At 55.4% G+C, this 16,705-nt stretch overlaps 1 protein-coding gene across 9 annotated transcripts in view; it reads left to right on the forward strand.

The window, feature by feature from the left end:
• Positions 1–16,705, forward strand: part of HDAC4 (histone deacetylase 4) — a 273,484-nt gene that overhangs the window by 180,425 nt on the left and 76,354 nt on the right. For 8 of the 9 annotated variants that reach the window (XM_033112069.1, XM_033112072.1, XM_033112074.1 and 5 more), the window contains 3 exons: positions 2,168–2,318; positions 8,308–8,428; positions 13,626–13,747. In XM_033112069.1, coding sequence (XP_032967960.1) covers positions 2,168–2,318; positions 8,308–8,428; positions 13,626–13,747 — 394 coding nt within the window. The remainder of the gene's footprint in view (positions 1–2,167; positions 2,319–8,307; positions 8,429–13,625; positions 13,748–16,705) is intronic. The other variant, XM_033112071.1, reaches the window with a different exon arrangement.

Below are 16,705 nucleotides of genomic sequence, written 5' to 3' on the forward strand. Positions count from 1 at the left end.
TTGTATGCTGCCTCTAGTTGATAATGGAAGCTGGGTGATTTGCACACTCCCAAGGGGGCAGGAGGCCATCGTGGGTCTGGGGCCCGGGAAGCCCAGGGCGGCCCCTGCTGCTGGGATCTCTCCCTCCCGTCTCTGCTGGCCTTTGGCGGGGACAGGGCTCCACCCTGCCTCCTGCCAGCGGCCCTGTCACCCCATCTCCCCTCCTGTGACCTGCTGACCTCCGGGTTTCGGTGGCAGTTAAATCCGTTACAAATGTGAAACCCTGAGAGGAGCCCTCAGTCAATGTCAGTTTCCGCTGTCGTCACTCTTGATGGCGCCATTGTCCCTTTGTGAGTGCCTGAAAGGATGTCTCATCCGTCTCCATCTTAGACATCTGGGGGAAGCACACTGTGTGTTGAATTTCCTCAATAGAAAGTGCTGGGGGCCACTTGGGTGGCCAGCTCACCCAGCGCCCTGCCACCCCTTTCTGCCACACAGGGAGCGGGCCGGCCTGCCCCTGCCTCGTAGGAGAGACCCATGAAACGGGACAGGGAAGCCGGTACTCACTGGGCAGTGTGAGGGTGGCGAGATGGCTGCGGAGGGACGTCCAGGGAGGCCAGAGGGTAAAGAGGGGCTGGGCTGGCCACCTCCAAGTGCTGGTCCTGGGCACCTCACACAGGGCCCTGGAGTCTTGAAGATACGGCATGTGGCTTGTGTGGAAGCTGAGGGATAGTCTGTGTAGCCTGTGCCCCGAAGAGGGAGAGACTGTGAGAGTCAGAGATAAACCCAGAGAGAGACAGAGAGAGAGAGAGAGAAACAGGGAGGGAGAGACAGGGAGGGAGAGAGATGGAGAGACACAAAGACAGATAGAAAGAGACAGAGAGACACAGACGGAGAGGAGCCGCCTGGTAGGAGGCCGCACGGCCTACCGGTCGGGCCAGCTGTGCCCTGGGTTGTGCACAGACTGGTGTCTGAGGTGGCCGCCCCCGGGGTCCGCCTGACTGAGCTCCATCCCTCAGCCTGGGCAGCCCTGGGCCGGCGAGTTCTCACCGACTGGAGCGCGCTAAGTGAAAACAGGGCTGATGACGGTGAATTGGGCATTTTCCTATTTCTCTGTAACCACTTCTGTGAATGTCATTCCTTTTGTCTCACCTCCCTACTGGGCTGCTTGTCACATAGTCTTAGTAATCGATGGCAGCCATTGTAATAAAGTTTGCCTGTATAGCATAGATAGTGCAAAAAGTTTCTTAGTCATCGTTTGCATTTGAGTTTTGTTCATGGTGTTTGTTACAATATAAATTTTGTGTCATCGGTTATGTTATTTTTGAAAATACACGATGTAATTCAGACACAACAAAACGTACGGATCTGGAGTGTCCTGCGCAGTGCACTCCGACAGCTGTGAGCACCTGTGTGCGCTGCCTGCTCCCTGCAGGCCCACACCTGGCCGGTGCCCTCCTGCCTCCTTTTCCTGCCTCACCCCAAGACGCAGCCTTTGATTTTGATCGTCAGGTCTTAGGAGTTCCTGTTCTAGAACATCATGGTCATAGGAGCTTTGCGTGCCGACTCTTCTGTCCCGCTCCCCCACACCCCGTCAGCACCCCGCACGCTCACTTTGAGTGTTCTATAACCGCCCCCCCCATGTCTGTTCCTGCCCTGAGCCCATCCTGTCCGTCGCTAGGTGGCATTCCAGCGTGGGGTGCAGTGAGTGTCCCCCTGAGGGACATCTGGGGTGGGTGGAGCCTGGGCTGCCCTGGGCAGAGCTGTCACACGTATTCTTGTACAGGGCTTTGCACGGGGTGTGGCCATGTGTCCCAGGAGTGGGATGGCTGCCTCCTGGGGGAACATGTGTGACCTGTGAGAAGGTGCCGAGCAGTTTTCCAAAGTGGCCCTAGCGTTTCACACTAACCCTTAGTGTCATTCCCAGCTTGCGGGAGGACATGAATCTCCCCGTGTGTTTTCCTCTAGCAGCTCAATACCTTTTATTTTCATGTGTCACTTTGGAAAGGTCGGGAGATTAGGCCTGGGAACAGCTCGACCCTGAGTGCGACCCAGCGGAGTGGAGGTGGACTGTGAGACACGGGGGCGGGCAGGCGGGACCCCGGCCCACGGCCGACCTCTGACCTTCCGCGTGTTCTGGTCTGTGCGCTTCGGGCTCTGACCGTCTGTCTCCCCCCACCCCTCACAGCACCAGCAGGAGCTGCTGGCCATGAAGCACCAGCAGGAGCTGCTGGAGCATCAGCGGAAGCTGGAGCGACACCGCCAGGAGCAGGAGCTGGAGAAGCAGCACCGGGAGCAGAAGCTGCAGCAGCTCAAGAACAAGGAGAAAGGCAAAGAGAGTAAGTCAGGGCGGGCGCTGCAGGGGGCGCTGGGCGGGGCCTTGGGATGGGGGCGCTGCAGGGGGCGCCAGAAGTGGACTTCGCAAGTTGGGGATGTCAAGCTGCCCGGCAGGGGACTGTGGGTGGTGACTCGGAGGACACGCCAGGAGTGGACTCCCGACATGGATTCTGGGCAAGGACGCGGAGTGGGGACTCCAGGTGGGGCTCTGGGCAGGAGCCGGGCTGCATGTCCACACTTCTCTTTGCTGGTGGTCCCCAGAAGCCCCCAGAAACAGCGGGCGGAAGGGAACCACCTCCCTGGTCATAGCACGTGGTGTCCCTGGGTGCCACTGTCATGCTGTTTCAGGTCGCCCTTCGCTTCAGGTACAAGCGGTGGTTGACAGCTTTGTCGTCGTTTGGGGGCTGGAGGACACTCACACGACTTTTGGGTTTTTTAGGCATTTTAAAGCATATCTGGCAGGCTCCTAATAGTCTTATAAATGTTAAAAACCGTACAGCTTACCAGAGGCAAGTACACCTCAGCAGCGAGGTCAGTCCTAAATATTTCAAAGTTCTCGTTTTGAGAGCGTTTGCACTGGTGAGTGCCGTGTCACCAGCTGGTGGCACGGAGGACGCTGCAGCCTAGAGGAGACATGGTGACTGACAGTTCAGTTGTCACTTGGGTCTTGTGGCCCTAATTGTTGCTTTTAATCGTGCTGTGCTTGTATGTCTGGAGACCAGTGTGGTCTGTCATCTTCTGAGAAAGGCCAGGACCTGATCTGAGCCAGAGGCTGCTCTCTGTTCGTCCCGTTGGAAAGTCCCTGAGTCTGTCAGGGAAGAGGCCACAGCCCGCTCTGCTGACTGCTTAGCCACTGGACGCAGGCGCCTTGGGCTTATGCAGTGACACCGACTCAGCATGACCGGCCTTTGTAAGGCCTGCTGTGTCACTGGCTGCAGCGTCCCTCCCAGATTGTGGCGAAGGGAACGCTTCTCTCATGGGTGTCTGTGCTGCTGTCTGGTGACACCTTGTTGTTTTCAGTGACACGGCCAGGACCTCGTCAGCAGAGTGAGTGTGCGTTCCAGTTCCCAGGCTGTCAGTCCCACCTGATGGCCTGTCCTCCTCGTGTGTCCGGCCGTGGGGTGCCGATTGTGGGCGATTCATTCTTGTCACACTCAGGAATAGAAGCAGACGGCTTGACACACTCCGCTGATACATATAACTCTCAAAATCCTCAAAAAGCCTTTATCTTCAGCTTGTGAAAATACAAGCCATTTGAACAACTTTTGATTAAATTTTCACGCACACACGCGCAATGGCATGTTACGTTCTTACAGCATTCTGTACAGCCTCTGATTACAAGTTGATTTTAAAGTCTTTTTATGGGTGCAAGATCGACACACAGAAGTGGCCCGTCCTTTCTAGGGAACTGCCCACAAGTACATGTCCTGTGTAACTATCCCCAGTAACACCCTGTGCCAGGACAGCAGCAGCGGCCAGAGCCCCCTCTGCCCCTCCTCCTTCCCAGAGGGAACCCCACTTCTGAACGGAGACAGATGCTGCCATCACACTGTTGTGTCTGGTGATTCTTTCGCTCAGTGTCAGGCGTGCGAAGCGGCCTTGTTGTCCATTCGCTCCCATCGCTGCATGTTGCCTCCCTCACGCGTGCTTCACTGTGCGTCCATGCCACCGTGGGCAGACCTGTGGTCACCCCTGTCATAGCGCTGTGGGCACATGCTCGCTTGTGTCTCTGGGAGCAGATGGGCAGCCTCAGGGCGTGCATGTTCTCAGCTCCCACATGCCATGCCAGTTCCCCACGTCACTACCAGTTTCCGCTTCCACCAGCTGCGTGTGGCAGCCCCGGTAGCTCCATGTCCCCACCACCATGCCCCCGGGGTCAGTCCCTTTCCTGTCAGCCGTGAGCATTTCTCAGATGGCCAGGGCGTTTTCCTGTGCTCACTGGCCACGTGGGTCCCCTGGGTGAGGGGTGTGCTCAGGTCCTTCCCGTTTTTCTGATGAGTCGTCTCCCTTTTTCTCAATGTTCTTTTTCTATTGTCGCTTTTACGCGGTACACGGTCCTTCTCCCACCTTCTGTCTTCCGTGTCACTATGCCAGTGCTGCGGGGTCTCGGTTGGATGCAGCCGTTTCTCAGTCTTTCCTTAAGTAGAATTTCAATGTAGTCTAATTCGTATTATTATGCCGATTTTGTTTTGTACATTTTGTAAGTATTTTCCCTTCAGAAAGGGTATTATTTTTTCCTGAAAGTATTTAGCCGATGCATTCCCCCCATTTTTAGTTTATTTCTCTATTTAACTATTTGTAAGTTCTTGGTAATTGTTTTTATGCATGAAGTGAATAGCTTTTACCACCATTAGTTACTGCAGCAGTTTACTTTTGAAACAGTAACTGTGCTTTAATTGTATTTTCCGTAACTGATGGCCTTTTAATGTGGAAAGCGCTTCCGGAGAGTTTCCTTACATGAGCTCTAGCTTCTGTGCCGGTGTTTGAGAGGAATTACTGGTGAGAGCTGAAGGTACACTTGGTCACAGCATGCTGGCCCTGAGCTGCTGACGGCAGGCTCAGCGGCCGCCCGCAGTCCAGATGCAGAGATGAGGACAAACGTCCGTTGGGCTAGAAGCTACTCACGCCCTGGGTCTGGCTGGTGTGGCAGACGGTGTCGGTCACCTCGGGGCTCTTGCTGCCCGGCCCCCTGGCTCCATCACACTGCCCTTCATACACTGCGTGTTTCTGTGCTGACTCCTTGGTGCCAAGGGTACACCCGAGTGCTGACCTCTAGGCTGGGGCATGAGTAGTGCCCCACACGAGCGGGGAACATCCCCCAGGCTCCTGCCATGTTGCTGCAAAGTGGAGCACGGGCATTGTGTTGTCACTTCTAAAACTCCCAGGGAGCCGACTGTGCAGCCAGGGCTGAGACCCGGGAGTCTGGGCGAGCCCTCCCGCCCGCCCGCGGTAGGAATCTGAGTGGCCTGCCCCACGCGACCCTCCACACGACTGCTGCCTGCCTTCAGAAAGCCGCCCGGGCACCACAGCTCCCTCCTCGGGAGCCCTGTGCCAGGGACTCCTGCTGCGGTGTGGCAGGCTGCTGTCACATGTGGCCGCCCACCGGGTCCTGCTGTGTGCTCTTGCTCCCAAGCTTTGCTGGGCCTCAGCGTGTACCCTGCTCTTGCATTTTCCTTTGGAGTGGGGAAATCGTTCTTCATCAAAGGATGGAAGTTTGAGTTCCAAGTATCAGCTAGTTGTGCCATAACTCACCAACAAATACCAGTTTTTCAGGTTGCTGAAAAGCAGCTCAGTCTAAATTAATTCCTTCTAGTTTACCAGAATCTTCCAATAAAAAGAACATCTTAAGCCTCAGGAAATGTGAAAAGACTGGACTTTAGAAACCATCTGAGATCTGTTTGCAAGTCGCAAAGCATCTGCTTGCCCTCTTAGCAACCCCCACCCAAGCATTGGGTTGTTCTCCACGCCCCTCCATGCTGGGCACACAGCAGCCCCGGCGGTTTTCCATCGGTGGGTCTGGGTGGTCAGGTTTTGTTGTTAATAATAAGCTGTGTGCAGTTGGGTGTTTGGCTCGCTCGGGGAGGCCTGCTGCCCGCGAGTGTGGTCCTGCAAGAAGGCGGGCCTGGCAGGCCCCGTGGTGGACGCCTGTGAAGGGGGCTCTTGTGTGGGCTTCAAGGGTGTTTGTGGGGTGCGCGGGGCGGCCGGAGGCGGGTGCCAGGTTCCCAGCACTTGAAAATGCATGCCAGAGCCTCTGCTGTTTCATTCCTTGGGGTTTCTAATGAATTTATTTCTGAATACTTAATTACAAGTTTTGTTACACTTATAAACATTTATAGTGCTTTTCATTTTAAATAATTCTGCAGTTGTCCTTAATTGTTGATACCAATTAATGCCATTAATTTGATAGGACAGCAAATTCTTACAACTTGTGACAGTTTTCATCTCAATCAGCATGGACACATGACCGCTAATCAGTTCAGATTTACATAGATTTACTACTTTTAAGAATCTGAGATACAGTGTCTTTTAACATAAATTTAAAGGAAAAAGAATCTAATGGAAGTCAGGTGTTTGCCGTCTGAGCAGGTTGGAACTCACATGGCGGCTTCTCCACTGTGTCCTCACCAGCAGCCTGGTTGGGAACATGTGCCATCACTTGGACGGCGTTCACTTTGTTGAAAAAAGGGCTCAAAAAGCTGCAGTTAAAAGATCCAATGCCTGATCCACACAGTAATTCTGTGTCGTATTTGAGAAGTTGTGTCTTTCTCAGAGGCACGTGGGGCACAAGAAAAAGGGAGTCCTTGTCAGGCAGAATCAGACTGAGCCACGTGACAGATGTGTCGTTCCGGTCACCTGTCCAGCAGCGCACTGAGTCGCAGGACCAGGGCAGCCCCTCAGCCGCAGCCCACCCACTCAGGTTCCCACCCACTCAGGTCCCACCCCCACACACCACCACCATTTGCAGTTCTTCGTGTCCCCCTCCCCTGCGTCACTTTTACTTACCCGCCTGTTTGTTGCGTGCCCCACCTCTCAGCAGCGGCCTCCCTGTAAAAGGGACTTTGTCTCGTATTTACCTTTATGCCTGTCACCCAGATGAGCTCTGGCACATAGTAAGGTCTCTAAAGCCCTGTCAGAGCAATGAATGGTAATCAACGTGCATTAATATTTTATGTACAAATTAGAGATGTTGGCATTCATTTCCTGAAGATGCTTTATTGATTCCAGACCTAGAGAAATTTATAGAGATGAGTGTACAACTAGAAGGACGAAGCTCAGAACCAGCCGCTTCCCTTTGGAATTCTCTCATAAAGTACAAGACGGTTCCCGTTTGCACCGAGTCGCGCCGTGGGGCCTGGCGTTCCCTGGTGCTGCGGACCAGGTCTGTGGATCGGTGTGAGGACATGCTCTCTGGTCATGCCCACCACCCCCTGTGAAGAGAGACCGGAAACTCAGCCCCCACCCAGAGGAGGGCCACGCAGGGTCCACTTTTGTGACCATGTCACCATTTGCCATTTCTTGTAAAGTGGATTTGTTCTGACGTGTCAGGGAGGCGCTGCCCCATTTGTTTCATTCATTTAGATGGGGAAGGAACCTTCCAGATCATTTTAAAGATGAGGAATCTGGTTTGTGTTCCTTTGACCCATGGCAGCCTGGTAAGGAGCTTCTCCCGCCCGTGAGCAGGTCATGGAGCCACGCCTGCCTGCAGCGGCCCCTCATCCTGTGAGGATCCTGCTCGCAGTCCAGGCTGCTGTCCCAGCGCGCGGGGGCCTCACATAGCACAGTCTCCTCGGGGTCGGCATTTCCCCCGAGTCACATGAGGCTGTGCTTGCCTGGCCCTGGGATTGACCTTGGGGCCCCTGCTGGGACTGGATGTTAGTTCTCTGCCCTCCTCAGAGTTCAGGAGCCTGTGACGCAAGCCTGGGCTGCGGCTGGTGCACAGAGAGTCAGAGGTTTCCTAAATGTGACGTCTGTGAGGCGCGCTCTGTTCCTAGGTGCAAACCATCCTCCCCGAAAGGGAAGGCAGATCCACGGGAGTATGTGTTTCTTGAGAAGGTGGTAAGGCTGCTGCTAGTAACTCCTGATGTTCATTTGCTGGGAAATGTTGAGTCCCACCCTATCCTGCTCAGTGAGAACTCGGCTTCTTGTCCCACTTCCATCATCTCCTCCTCTGGGACCTGAAGGAGGGGAGGACCATGTCCTCTGACTGGCCATCCGGGTCATTCGTCCTTATCTTCATCAGTTGGTCAGTTCCCTGACAGGTGCCGGGTACTAGGAGATAAAGTGGTCGTGCAATTATGGAAAGCTCTTTAGGGAAGAAGAGCTCTCACTAAGACGTCTCCAGGCCTTGTCCTTTCTCCAAGAAGCTTTTGTGGCGTCAGCAGCCTCCTGAATTGGAGCCCTCCTGTCTCCAGCCCTTTGCTCCCTGTCCCAGCACAGACCTTCCCTGGACAGAGCGTCAGGTCACCATCCCTGTGCTTTGTTCCATGCCAGGTGCCGTGGCCAGCACGGAAGTGAAGATGAAGTTGCAGGAGTTTGTCCTGAATAAAAAGAAGGCGCTGGCCCACCGGAGCCTGAACCACTGCATCTCCAGCGACCCCCGCTACTGGTACGGGTAAGTGGGGTGTGGGCCCTCGTCTCCTCTCTGGGCTCTGGTGGCACCCACTTCTTCACTCTGGAAGCAGGGGTGCAGGTGGGGAGTCAGAAAGTCCCAGAGCACCACAGCGAACATGGTGTGACCGAAGTGATCTGGTGGTCAGTGCGCGTGGCGGTCGCCCAGTGGTGTGGGCCCATCTGAGTGACCTGAGTGACGCTCTCGGAGCTGGTCTTGCCCTTCCCTCTGAGCTTCGCACGTTTGTTAGGCCACCGAAGGAGCCGCTGAAACGGGACCTCTGCTTGTCCATATGGACCTTCTGAATTTCTTTCCAATGTTTTATTGGTTCGTAGGCAGGTCAGTAAGCGCCTGTGGGGGTTTTATTTTTATGCTGCAAGCCCCCTCAGAACGTGCGTCCCTGGCAGAGACCCCGGAAGAGGTTGGTCGTGCTGAGTCAGGGCAGGGGAACAGCCACGGACAGGCCAGGTTTGGAATGGAGAGGCGAGCGCAGGAGGCTTTAGACAGTGGCCAGGGGGCTTCACAGATTGCTGCCTTCAGTGTGGTTAGTGCTGTCGTACGGGGTGATCTCATCTGTGGAAGAAGCCCCACAGGGTCGTTTTCATAAATCGTAATGCAATTGTCGTTCATTTCATCGGGAAGAAACGTAGCTGTTCTCAAGCCCCAAAGGACGAAAATACCAGCAACTCCCATTGAAATGACCCATTTATTCCAGTAAACGGCAGCAGTTGTTGCAAGACCGCCTAAAAGGTACTGTGTGCTCCCCTGATCCCGCTGCAGCTGCTGTGACACTGTCACTGCAGGGACACTGAGCTGCGCTCACACTGTAGCCTGCTGGTGGTTTGTGCAGTGCCGCTGTGACTCGCTCCTACACAAGGAAAGGTCACAAGGGTCCATGCAAAGCCACAGTCGAGGCCCTGAGCCCAGAGCCACCTGAGATGGGCAAGAAAAATTCGTGAGAAGTGCGGGGCACACGACATGCAGAGATCCCCCGTTCAGGTGGCACCACTCCACTAGCAGCTGTCACCCCGGGTTTGGCTGCAGGAGAGCTCCACTGTGCCGGGGACGGGGTTGCCGGGCGATGCAGTGGACGGCAGCAGTGGGCAGCGGCGGCGGTGTCCACGGGGTGGGGCGGGGCCGGCGAAGAGAGGCCAGGGCGGGGCTTCAGATCTGTCAGGGCCGTGGGGGGAGGCTGGGACAGCTGGGGGGACATTAGAGGCTGTGGCCAGCAAGTGGCTGTCCCCGGCAGCTCTTCCAGAAGAGGAGCAGTTCTGGGGAAGCAGAGCCATGGCTTCACCGCGTTCCAGTTCTTAGCTGGAGGCCACAGAGCCAGGAGGAAGGTTGGGTGGCCGTGCCAGGCTCCCCGTGGGCGTGCACCGGGGGGCTGGGAGACCAGGCTGGCAGGAGTGGGGGCTGTGATGATGGCCTGCTAAGTAGGCGAGGACCAAGCCTACGGGCTGGGAAAGCACGTCACCTGCAGGGAAGAGGTGGCCTCTGGCAGAAATAGGGCGCTTGCTGAGGGGTTGGAAGTGGGGGGACTGCTCCAGAGGGGGTCAGCAAGGAGCACCCGGGAGCGGGGCACAGACCTGAGGAGAGGGGCTGGCCAGGCACCCAAGAGGGACAGGTGAGGCCGCCCCGCGGTGAGCAGGGTGGCCCTGAGGTGTCCGACACAGATGGACCCGGTGCGTCCCTCCCCGAGGGACTGCCGTTATGTGGGCTGCGGTGGGGACGACAGCTGGGGTCTCGCTTGTTTGGGTTGAGCTGGCAGCTGTCTTGTTTTGTCACCCTGATCCAAATGCCATGGAGTGAACCATCGCATTGATTGGCTGTGTGACGGAAGAAAATGTGGTCGGAAAACCGGGTCTTCATGGGGAAGAACCAGACCTTGACTGTAGCCTCACCACCCACGATTAGTGCACATGCCGTGACCCTCAACATGAAAGCTAAACCAGTAAAACTTCTGGAGGGAATCACAGGAGGAAGTTGTCATGCCTTGGGGGAGAGGCTCCTAGGACCACAGAGCTGTCAGCTCTAAACTGAAACTCAGCTGGACGTTATCAGAACTGAAAGCTTCTGCTCTTTGAAAAGCACGGTAAACAAACACAAGCCACAGGCAGGTGGACAGTGTGACCAGGACACGGGGGACCGCTGACACCGTAGCCGCTAGAGTGGCCTCAGGCAGATGCAGCGTCTGGCTTGTGATGTCCTTTGCGGGCAGTTCCAGAGTCAACGCAGTGTCCCCAAACTGTGGGGACAGACAGCCGACTGGTGTCTGGGCTGAGGGTGGGGGTCACCTGCAAAAGAGCAAATGGCTCTCTCTGTGGAGATGACACTGTTCTGTGTCGTATTGGAGTGGTGGCTCCCTGGCACACATGTGGCTGAGAACTTCCAACGTTCAACTCACTGTGTGAGACTGCGCTGTCCGCCATGGCCGCCACCAGCTCACGTGGCTCCTGGGTGTTAAAGCGTGGCTGTTCCACTGAGACGTGCTGTGAGCATCAAACACACCAGTTGCAGCACCTCCATGTGGAGGAAGAACGTGAGACATCTCGTCATTAATGTTTAGGTTAATGGAATGTGGAAATGATAGTTAGGAACTACGGGTTAAAAGAGAATACAGAAGTTAACATCGTACTTTCCCTGTACTCCTTTGAATCTGGCTGCTAGAAAGTGTGAAATTGTACGTGTAACTCACATTACGTTTCTCTTGGACTTGCTGGTGTTAAGTGATTCAGAGTTTTATCTATTTTAAATTGCTCCCATAAATCTGATGAGATGGATGGAAAAGGCCGATTGTTGATAGAATTTAAATGGCTAAATTTGTGTGTAGCTTTATTTTCTGTTACAACCGAAGTAATGTTTGGAGAGGAAACAGCAGGATTGGCTTTTCCGTCATCAGTGGGGCTCGTCTGTCAGGTGAAGCACCCCGTTCAGTGCGCCAAGCTCCTGGCAGAGGGCCTGCGGGGCGGCTTCTGCCCAGGCTAGTAATCTGGGGCTTCTGCCGGGTAAGGGGGTGTGGGGTGCGTGTGAGTGAGTGTGGGGCTGAGTGTGGGCTGTGTGCACGTGAGTGTGTGAGTGCGCATGCCGACAGCCACAGGGCTTGACTTTTGCTCACCTTCCAGATCCTGGATCCCTGGGCACCAAGCGGGCCGGCGGTGGTGTGAGCAGATGCTGGTCCCGCCACAAAGCACGCCGGGTTTCCCCGCAGGCCCTTCCCTCCGCCCCCAGAGGTGCCTGGGATGAGCTGCTTTTCCGCAGTTTGGAAGCCGGGCTGTGTGGGACGTGAGTCTCTCGTCCGAAGTCTCTGGACTCACTGTGATGGTACAGGCTGGGCCAGTCCAGCCTCCTGTTCCGGGCCCCAGAATTCCCTTCCTGGGATGATGCGGAGAGCAGAGACTCTCAGGACAGAACGCAGGCCCGGTTCCCTGCAGGTGCCTCCTGCTCCAGCCCATTTTCAGTCCTGACCAGGACCGGAGGGTTTCAGTGAAGGCGCACCTTGTTTCATTGCGTTTCACAGATGCCCCGTGCTTCACAAACTGAAGGTGAGACTCTCCGTCAACAAAAAGGTGACGACTCACTTTACTGCTGTGGCCTGCAACCAAAGCCACTATACCTCCGACGTCTGCCTGTGTTAACAGCATGTCAAGAGAGCAAAAGAAAGAGAAAATCTGTTAGATATAAACAACTGTAGCATTTCCAACTTTTGTTTAGTTATAAACAAGCTACCACTAAAATATATTAACAGTAGTTACTATCTGTGGTAACATTTAGTAATCATTTAGACTTTTAAGTCACATAATACACGCATAGGTCTTTCCATTTTTCTTGTGAAGGAGGACGTGAATTTTTCCCCAGATTGTAACTTGACATTGAAGGAGAGCTTTGAAACTGGCCAAGGCCACGTTCTCTGTAGGATACAATCTGAAGATGTGATTTGGGAGAGAGAGTGTTGCCTCAGACCTTTAATGAGATGGTGAGAGAATGGCCCCTGGGTGAGGCCTAGGGGTGCCTGAGTAGAACTACAGGTTAACAGGAGGGCATTCTGCCTGAGGGAGGGGGTGATCCATGATGTGGGGACGCCTGTCCCCTCCCCGAGCCCCCGGCCCCGGCTGTGGCCTTCATCAGAACGAGCCTGTTCTGATGGAGTTGCATCCCTGAGGTGGTGGGGGCACAGCCTTGTGGGCTGGTTTCGGGATACTCAATGCACAGCGGGTGCTCCCATGTCTGGGCCACCCCCTGGCCCGGTCTCCGTGAGCAGCATGTTCTTTAAAGCAGTTTGCTCTGGAATATTCCATATCCACCTGTAAGCAGGAGCTCACATCCTTAATTCAGAGAACACCAGGTGCATGGATGTGGAGTGCTATGTATTAAAATAAATAGTCCCACAAATCCCAAATAAGTCAGCTGGCGAATTTGTTTCAAGTCATTAAGCAGATTACACAGTTTGAAGACTCACAGAATTCATTACACCTTCAGCGCTTCCAGCAAGACTCAGCTGGCAGTCCCGCCTGAGAGTGTTTGCTGCTGCCCCTTCAGGACTGCCGACACCCACCCCGCGAGGCCGCTGCCTCCTGCTCCCACTCCCCAGTGTAAGGATGGAGTCCTGCCTGGCTGTTCATGAAGGAAGTTTCATAGATCAACTCCCAGCTGCCAGCCTGTCCCTCCCCACGGCCGGGAAATGCCTGGGGGGTGATTTTGTTCCTGCGAAGACTGGATATTCTCTGCTGAAAGGAAGCCTCCACGCAGCATCTGCTCTCAAGGACCCCAGATGTCACCGGCACTTCCCACGGTGCCCCCCAGGCCACAGTCTCTTCCAACCGCACCTTTGGTTCCTTACACCTGGAGCCCGCCTGTCTGCCTCTGCCCCTCCGCCCCAGGACAGGCCCCTCAGTGCCGGCAGTGCCCCTGGTGGCCAGGGCACAGACCAGTGCAGCAGCCACCAGAGAGCAGTGAGCACTGCCAGGGGTCAGGCAGTGGAGGTGTGCTCGCGAGTTCTGCTCACACCCTCCGCCTAGCTTTGGGTTGCGTCTTGGTCTGCCTAGGATGCTGACCACTGAGCTGGGGCTGTGTCAAGGGAAGGACCTTCCATGGGACACGTGCTCGGGCTCCAGCATGCGCTTGCTCCGAGCAGCCACGCCATGCCACGTTGGGTCCGTGTCCTGGGCTCACTAAGCCGTGTGTCTTTGCCTGTTCTCTCCAGGAAAACACAGCACAGCTCCCTGGACCAGAGCTCACCCCCCCAGAGCGGGGTGTCGGCCTCCTACAACCACCCGGTCCTGGGCATGTACGACGCCAAAGATGACTTCCCTCTCAGAAAGACAGGTCAGTGTGGGAGGTCTGCTGTCGCCGGGAGCGGGGGCGGGGCGGCGGCCGACGCCTGCACCTCCACACCCCGAGCCCCCAGCCATACTGCACTCGGGGGAAGCCCTTGCCTCTTTTAAACATTTGCTGTTATTAGAACATCCTTTGAAAACGATATTCGTATGCCTGCCATGTGGTTCATCGTGTGTGAACCACATGTGTGTGCACCTACTTTTTAAAACTCAAACTCACTTATAAACAACAGTTAAGCCCGCTCTTCTTTTGGCAGCGTGCTGTACTTTGTGCCAGCCCAAAGTGTCCCCTGCTGGGTGTGGGGACACGGCACCTCCTGCTTCTGCACCTTGAGATCTTTCAGCCAGCCAGCCAGTGCTTGGCCCTCCGTGCCAGCTCTGCGCAGAGCCCAGCCACTGGGGCTGGGGGACCCGGACTATGTGTCGGGGTGGGGTGGGGGTGGGGTGAGTATGAGAACAAAATTCATGGTGTCCTGCGGGGACTTGCAGGTGGATGGATCCTCGCAGCAGTTCTGCCCCAAAGCAGAAGGGGACGGGTTCTTAGACATAAACAGGGTTCCCAGCTCTCTTGGACTTCGTCTAATGTTGACGCTTTCAGTGGGCAGTGCTTTTCAGAGGAGGACGAGGCTGCAGGAAGGGCAGTGCCCTCCAGAGGATTTGCCCCCAGGAGGTGAGGGACTGAGCAGCGGGGGAACCCAAAGAGGGCGGGGTGCCCGGTGCCCAGCAGCAGGGGGACCCGCGGCAGCAGGGCAGGGTGGGAATCTTCCAGCCCAGCTTAATGGAAATGGTGTACACGACACAGCTTTGTCTTCGTAGAGAATCTTGTTTTATCCAGAGGATTTGGGTCGATTCTGGACAGCAGTGCTTTAAAGCAGTCACGCCCCTGCTCCTTCACCCCAGTGATGAGGCACTGGCGGCTGGGGCTCACCGCAGTCCCATCCTAAGACCGGAGACAGAACTGTGTGGGGAGGGGTCGGTGCCCGTGGCAAAGCCAGGAGCAAGAGCCAGAAGTTACAGGGAGGGCCATTTGACTGACGTTGCAGGTATGAGAGATGGCAAGGCCCATCAGGCAGCCCCGTGCTCGTTTGGGGCCCCAGAGCCCTTGACTAGGATGTCAGAGGGGTTGGCAGAGCCCCTCCCAGTCAGAGGTGAGGCTCCTGCCAAAGTGGCAAGGTTCCACTTAGGCCGCAAGCCCGTTATGGGGGAAAGTGAATGTGTAGCTGTCCTCTGCAGTGGTGGGTCTCACTCCTCGTCTGCTGGGAATGGAGGAGAGCCCACCAGCTGGACAGAAGTGTCTCTCAGGGCCTGGCCCATGCCCGCCCCCTTTCTGGACGCTGGTGCTGTAATTAACCAAACGCAGCTCCGCAAACTCTAATTCACGGGGAACGCCGGGCAGCGAGTTGGAAAAGAGACAGGACGCCCCGTGCCCTCCAGCCCCTGCCTCCCTGAGAACCGAGGGACTGTGCTCTCCTTGGAAGCGCTACTGAGAATGCTCGGTGCCCCAGAAGAACTGACTTACGTGTGCTCGCGTTACCAAGTTTCTAAAAGGCATCACTAGCACATTAATAATAATACAAAGATTTCAGAGGAGAGAGTTAAACCACTTCAGGGAACAGCACAGTGAGGAAGTGTCCACTTTCAAACACTTGACGATGCTCAGTAATTTACATGTTTTTTCTGCCACAGTTGTTTGTGTGCAACTTCATTAGATGACACGTTAGTGACATAATGCCTTGAGTGAATTAGAATGACCGTCTTTAGTAGATGTGATGCACCTGAAAAAATCCCGATTTCATCTTTACACTAATTTAAGTTGACCTTGCACACAATTTGCCCACCTCTCAGTCTTTTTTTTTTTAATTGGAAAATATTGAGGAACAGTGTGTTTCTCCAGGGCCCATCAGCTCCAAGTCATTGTCCTTCAGTCTAGTTGTGGAGGGCGCAGCTCAGCTCCAAGTCCAGTCGCCGTTTTCAATCTTTAGTTGCAGGGGGCGCAGCCCACCACCCCATGCGGGAATTGAACCGGCAACCTTGTTGTTGAGAGCTCGCCCTCTAACCACCTGAGCTATCGGCAGCCCCTCTAGCAGCTCAGCAGCTGCTCATTGTCTTCAATCTAGTTGTGGAGGGAGCGGCTCACTGGCCCATGTGGGTATCGAACCAGCGACCCTGTTGTTCAGGGCTCACGCTCTAACCCGCTGAGCCATCCAGCCGCCCTCGCCTCTCAGTATTTAAAGGACAATGACATGGTATGTAAACATGTGAAAATAACTCACTGTTCTTCACACGTCCTGCTCTTGTCGCAAGTGCTTTGGTGGCCTCTGTGGGGGACATTCCCACCTATTTTTTCTACTGGGGGAAGCTCATCCGTGTGTCCCAGTGTGTATGCTTGGGACAGTGGTCGCCATGCGTGCAGCCAGCCAGCCACCTGGGTTGTACCCAGCATCTTCCCCAGCTGCCTGAGGGTAGCTTCTACCCTCTGTGCTCCCCTCGGTTTGCTGCCTCCTGGGCCAGGAGGAGAAGGAACAAAGAGGGGCCTGGCTGCAGTGGGTTTCTGCTTTTGTTCTCCTAAGCTGTCAGGATGCCCTTCATCTGTCCCCACCCAGGGACGCATTCCTGCCAGATTTAGCACCCCCACCCTTCCCTCAATGCTACGTCAGCAGAAACCTGCGGGAGCCACTAGACGCCCTTTAGAGAAGCCCTCACAGAAGTAAGCACTGGCATTTACAGCCAGAAGTCTGGCCAGCAAGGCCTGCCTTGCTCTGCTGGGGTTGAGGGGGGCTGATCTCCTAGTTCCTGGCTGGACTCCACCACCAGAGCTCCCACTTCCTGTGGGAAGCTCCACCCCTTTCCCAGTGATTGACAGCATGGTGGCCTCCACCTCCCACCAGAATGTGGAGGGGTCATTTCCTGGGTACAGAGCAGGTGAGGTGGGCCCCACCCACCTCTG

This window comes from Rhinolophus ferrumequinum, chromosome 8 (assembly GCF_004115265.2).
Source record: "Rhinolophus ferrumequinum isolate MPI-CBG mRhiFer1 chromosome 8, mRhiFer1_v1.p, whole genome shotgun sequence".
Taxonomy (NCBI): domain Eukaryota; kingdom Metazoa; phylum Chordata; class Mammalia; order Chiroptera; family Rhinolophidae; genus Rhinolophus; species Rhinolophus ferrumequinum.